The 5,222-nt window shown below is 59.7% G+C and overlaps 1 protein-coding gene across 1 annotated transcript; it reads left to right on the top strand.

The window, feature by feature from the left end:
* The first annotated feature begins 368 nt into the window (after nucleotides 1–368).
* Nucleotides 369–1,869, top strand: LOC129845444 (uncharacterized). The gene has a single exon (XM_055913383.1). It carries the CDS (start codon nucleotides 600–602, stop codon nucleotides 1,590–1,592), a length of 993 nt encoding a protein of 330 aa, XP_055769358.1. The 5' UTR covers nucleotides 369–599; the 3' UTR covers nucleotides 1,593–1,869.
* Nucleotides 1,870–5,222: the final 3,353 nt, after the last annotated feature.

The raw sequence follows: 5,222 nt of genomic DNA, 5'->3' as shown, positions 1-5,222 counted from the left end.
CGCCCTCGCCGTAATTGCGGGAAAGCAGTGTTCGACAGGCGGGGTTCGGTAGACAGGAGTCCTAGCTAGCACAGCGTCCTTTGCCCCCGCCTCGTACCTGAGTACTGGAGTCCTAGCTAGCTAGCACAGCGTCCTTCGCCCCCGCCTCGTACCTGAGTACTGGAGTCCTAGCTAGCTAGCACAGCGACCTTCGCCCCCACCTCGCGCCTGTGTACTGGAGTCCTAGCTCGCTGGCACAGCGTCCTGCGCCCCCGCCTCGCGCCTGTGTACTGGTGTCCTAGCTAGCTAGCACAGCGACCTTCGCCCCCGCCTCGCGCCTGTGTACTGGAGTCCTAGCTAGCTGGCACAGCGTCCTTCGCCCCCGCCTCTCGCCTGTGTACTGGTGTCCTAGCTAGCTGGCACAGCGTCCTTCGCCCCCGCCTCTCGCCTGAGTACTGGAGTCCTAGCTAGCTGGCACAGCGACCTTCGCCCCCGCATCTCGCCTGTGTACTGGAGTCCTAGCTAGCTGGCACAGCGTCCTTCGCCCCCGCCTCGCGCCTGTGTACTGGAGTCCTAGCTAGCTAGCACAACGTCCTTCGCCCCCGCCTCGCGCCTATGTAATGGATCCTGACACTCCTTCAGTCACCCTGTTGGATCCTGACACTCTTTCAGTCACCTTGTTGGTTCCTGACACTCCTTCAGTCACCCTGTTGGTTCCTGACAACCCTTCAGTCACTCTGTTGGTTCATGACACTGCTTCAGTCACCCTGTTGGCTCCTGACACCCCTTCAGTCACCATGTTGGCTCCTGACACCCCTTCAGTCACCCTGCTGGATACTGACACTCCTTCAGGCACCCTGTTGGTTCCTGACACTCCCTCAGTCACCCTGTTGGTTCCTGACAACCCTTCAGTCACTCTGTTGGTTCATGACACTCCTCAGTCACTCTGTTGGTTCCTGACAACCCTTCAGTCACTCTGTTGGTTCCTGACAACCCTTCAGTCACTCTGTTGGTTCCTGACAACCCTTCAGTCACTCTGTTCGTTCCTGACAACCCTTCAGTCACCCTGTTGGTTCCTGACACTCCTTCAGTCACCCTGTTGGTTCCTGACAACCCTTCAGTCACTCTGTTGGTTCCTGACAACCCTTCAGTCACTCTGTTGGTTCCTGACAACCCTTCAGTCACCCTGTTGGTTCCTGACACCACTTCAGTCACTCTGTTGGTTCCTGACAACCCTTCAGTCACTCTGTTGGTTCCTGACACTCCTTCAGTCACTCTGTTGGTTCCTGACACTCCTTCAGTCACTCTGTTGGTTCCTGACAACCCTTCAGTCACTCTGTTGGTTCCTGACAACCCTTCAGTCACTCTGTTGGTTCCTGACACTCTTTCAGTCACTCTGTTGGTTCCTGACACCACTTCAGTCACTCTGTTGGTTCCTGACAACCCTTCAGTCACTCTGTTGGTTCCTGACAACCCTTCAGTCACTCTGTTGGTTCCTGACAACCCTTCAGTCACCCTGTTGGTTCCTGACAACCCTTCCCAGATGGTGTTGCCATCTCTACCTCCATCGCTCTTCCACATGCTTAGAGAGAGACACACACACTGATCCTTAGTGAAGTGATGGAGTGGCACCCCTTGGCGAAGACAGCGCATATGGGCACCATGGTTACCTGCCTGTGTGTTGTACACACATCTGAAACACACACACACACACCACCACCATCTGACAGAGGAGAGGGGGACGTTATGGGCAGCTGCATGGCTTGCCACACACACTTCATAAAGAACTGACTGCTGATAGGCTTTTAATTGATGGATTGGTTTGCTTTTCCACCAATCGCCACACAGCCTTTAGGGGCTAAACATATAGCATGCTTGTTGCTGTGTTTAGTAGGGCAAAACGTTATGGAATGTCAGATGCTGGCCTCCAGCCATCCAAGCCCATTTTCACAAGACTGATCATTTCTCTAAGACCAGCACAAGAACAGTTCCCACACAGCCATCCTCCCCTCCTTCCCACACAGCCATCCTCCCCTCCTTCCCACACAGCCATCCTCCCCTCCTTCCCACTCAGCCATCCTCCCCTCCTTCCCACACAGCCATCCCCCCCTCCTTCCCACACAGCCATCCCCCCCTCCTTCCCACACAGCCATCCTCCACTCCTTCCCACACAGCCATCCTCCACTCCTTCCCACACAGCCATCCGCCCCTCCTTCCCACACAGCCATCCTCCCCTCCGTCCCACACAGCCATCCTCCCCTCCTTCCCACACAGCCATCCTCCCCTCCGTCCCACACAGCCATCCTCCCCTCCTTCCCACACAGCCATCCTCCCCTCCTTCCCACACAGCCATCCTCCCCTCCGTCCCACACAGCCATCCTCCCCTCCGTCCCACACAGCCATCCTCCCCTCCGTCCCACACAGCCATCCTCCCCTCCTTCCCACACAGCCATCCTCCCCTCCATCCCACACAGCCATTCTCCCCTCCTTCCCACACAGCAATCCTCCCCTCCTTCCCACACAGCCATCCTCCCCTCCTTCCCACACAGCAATCCTCCCCTCCTTCCCACACAGCCATCCTCCCCTCCTTCCCACACAGCCATCCTCCCCTCCTTCCCACACAGCCATCCTAGCCTCCTTCCCACACAGCCATCCTCCCCTCCTTCCCACACAGCCATCCTCGCCTCCTTCCCACACAGCCATCCTCCCCTCCTTCCCACACAGCCATCCTCCCCTCCTTCCCACACAGCCATCCTCCCCTCCTTCCCACTACAGCCATCCTCCCCTCCTTCCCACACAGCCATCCTCCCCTCCTTCCCACACAGCCATCCTCCCCTCCTTCCCACACAGCCATCCTAGCCTCCTTCCCACACAGCCATCCCCCCCTCCTTCCCACACAGCCATCCTCCCCTCCTTCCCACTCAGCCATCCTCCCCTCCTTCCCACACAGCCATCCTCCCCTCCTTCCCACACAGCCATCCTCCCCTCCTTCCCACACAGCCATCCTCCCCTCCTTCCCACACAGCCATCCTCCCCTCCTTCCCACACAGCCATCCTCCCCTCCTTCCCACACAGCCATCCTCCCCTCCGTCCCACACAGCCATCCTCCCCTCCTTCCCACACAGCCATCCTCCCCTCCTTCCCACACAGCCATCCGCCCCTCCTTCCCACACAGCCATCCTCCCCTCCGTCCCACACAGCCATCCTCCCCTCCTTCCCACACAGCCATCCTCCCCTCCGTCCCACACAGCCATCCTAGCCTCCTTCCCACACAGCCATCCTCCCCTCCTTCCCACACAGCCATCCTCCCCTCCTTCCCACACAGCCATCCGCCCCTCCTTCCCACACAGCCATCCTCCCCTCCGTCCCACACAGCCATCCTCCCCTCCTTCCCACACAGCCATCCTCCCCTCCTTCCCACACAGCCATCCTCCCCTCCTTCCCACACAGCCATCCTCCCCTCCTTCCCACACAGCCATCCTGCCCCTCCTTCCCACACAGCCATCCTCCCCTCCTTCCCACACAGCCATCCTCCCCTCCTTCCCACACAGCCACCTCCCCTCCGTCCCACACAGCCATCCTCCCCTCCTTCCCACACAGCCATCCCCCCCTCCTTCCCACACAGCCATCCTAGCCTCCTTCCCACACAGCCATCCTCCCCTCCTTCCCACACAGCCATCCTCCCCTCCTTCCCACACAGCCATCCACCCCTCCTTCCCACACAGCCATCCTCCCCTCCTTCCCACACAGCCATCCGCCCCTCCATCCCACACAGCCATCCTCCCCTCCTTCCCACACAGCCATCCTCCCCTCCTTCCCACACAGCCATCCTCCACTCCTTCCCATACAGCCCACCTCTCCTTAGAGCCCACCTCTTCACCTCCCCGTACAGGCCACCTCGCACCTTCCACCTCCCCATACAGCCCACCTCCTCAACTCCCCGTACAGCCCACCTCACACCTTCCACCTCATACAACCCACCTCCCCATACAGCCCACCTCCTCATACAGCCCACCTCCCCATACAGCGCACCTCCTCATACAGCCCACCTCCCCATACAGCCCACCTCCTCATACAGCCCACCTCCCCATACAGCCCACCTCCCCATACAGCCTACCTCCTCATACAACCCACCTCCTCATACAGCCCACCTCCTCATACAGCCCACCTCCCCACCTCCCCATACAGCCCACCTCCTCATACAGCCCACCTCCCCACCTCCTCATACAGCCCACCTCCCCATACAGCCCACCTCCCCATACAGCCCACCTCCTCATACAGCCCACCTCCTCATACAGCCCACCTCCTCATACAGCCCACCTCCTCCACCTCCCCATACAGCCCACCTCCTCATACAGCCCACCTCCCCACCTCCTCATACAGCCCACCTCCCCATACAGCCCACCTCCCCACCTCCTCATACAGCCCACCTCCTCATACAGCCCACCTCCCCATACAGCCCACCTTCTCATACAGCCCACCTCCCCATACAGCCCACCTCCTCATACAGCCCACCTCCTCATACAGCCCACTTCTCCATACAGCCCACCTCCCCATACAGCCCACCTTCTCATACAGCCCACCTCCCCACCTCCTCATACAGCCCACCTCCCCATACAGCCCACCTCCCCACCTCCTCATACAGCCCACCTCCTCATACAGCCCACCTCCTCATACAGCCCACCTCCCCATACAGCCCACCTCCTCATACAGCCCACCTCCTCATACAGCCCACCTCCTCATACAGCCCACCTCTTCATACAGCCCACCTCCTCATACAGCCCACCTCTTCATACAGCCCACCTCCCCACCTCCTCATACAGCCCACCTCCCCATACAGCCCACCTCCCCACCTCCTCATACAGCCCACCTCCTCATACAGCCCACCTCCCCATACAGCCCACCTCCCCATACAGCCCACCTCCCCATACAGCCCACCTCCTCATACAGCCCACCTCCTCATACAGCCCACCTCCTCATACAGCCCACCTCTTCATACAGCCCACCTCAACCCCTCCTCTACTCTTCCCTTTCCCCACTCCAAACCTCACCTACACCCTTCATAACCCAAATCAAACTCTCCCATTCCCTCCCCCAGCCCACCTCTACCCCTCCTCCCCTCAAATCAATCTCTCCCCTTCCCTCCCCAGCCCACCTACACCCCTCTTCCCCTCAAATAAAACTCTCCCCTCCCCAGGCCCACCTATACCCCTCCTCCCCTCAAATCAAACTCTCCTCTCCCC

The sequence above is a fragment of the Salvelinus fontinalis genome, unplaced genomic scaffold (assembly GCF_029448725.1).
Source record: "Salvelinus fontinalis isolate EN_2023a unplaced genomic scaffold, ASM2944872v1 scaffold_0306, whole genome shotgun sequence".
Taxonomy (NCBI): domain Eukaryota; kingdom Metazoa; phylum Chordata; class Actinopteri; order Salmoniformes; family Salmonidae; genus Salvelinus; species Salvelinus fontinalis.
Note: the sequence above shows the minus strand (reverse complement) of the source record. Positions and strands in the feature narration are given on the sequence as shown.

Coding starts and splice junctions, on each gene's coding strand:
- LOC129845444 (XM_055913383.1), top strand. CDS start 600: ATGGATCCTGACACTCCTTCAGTCACCCTGTTGGATCCTGACACTCTT.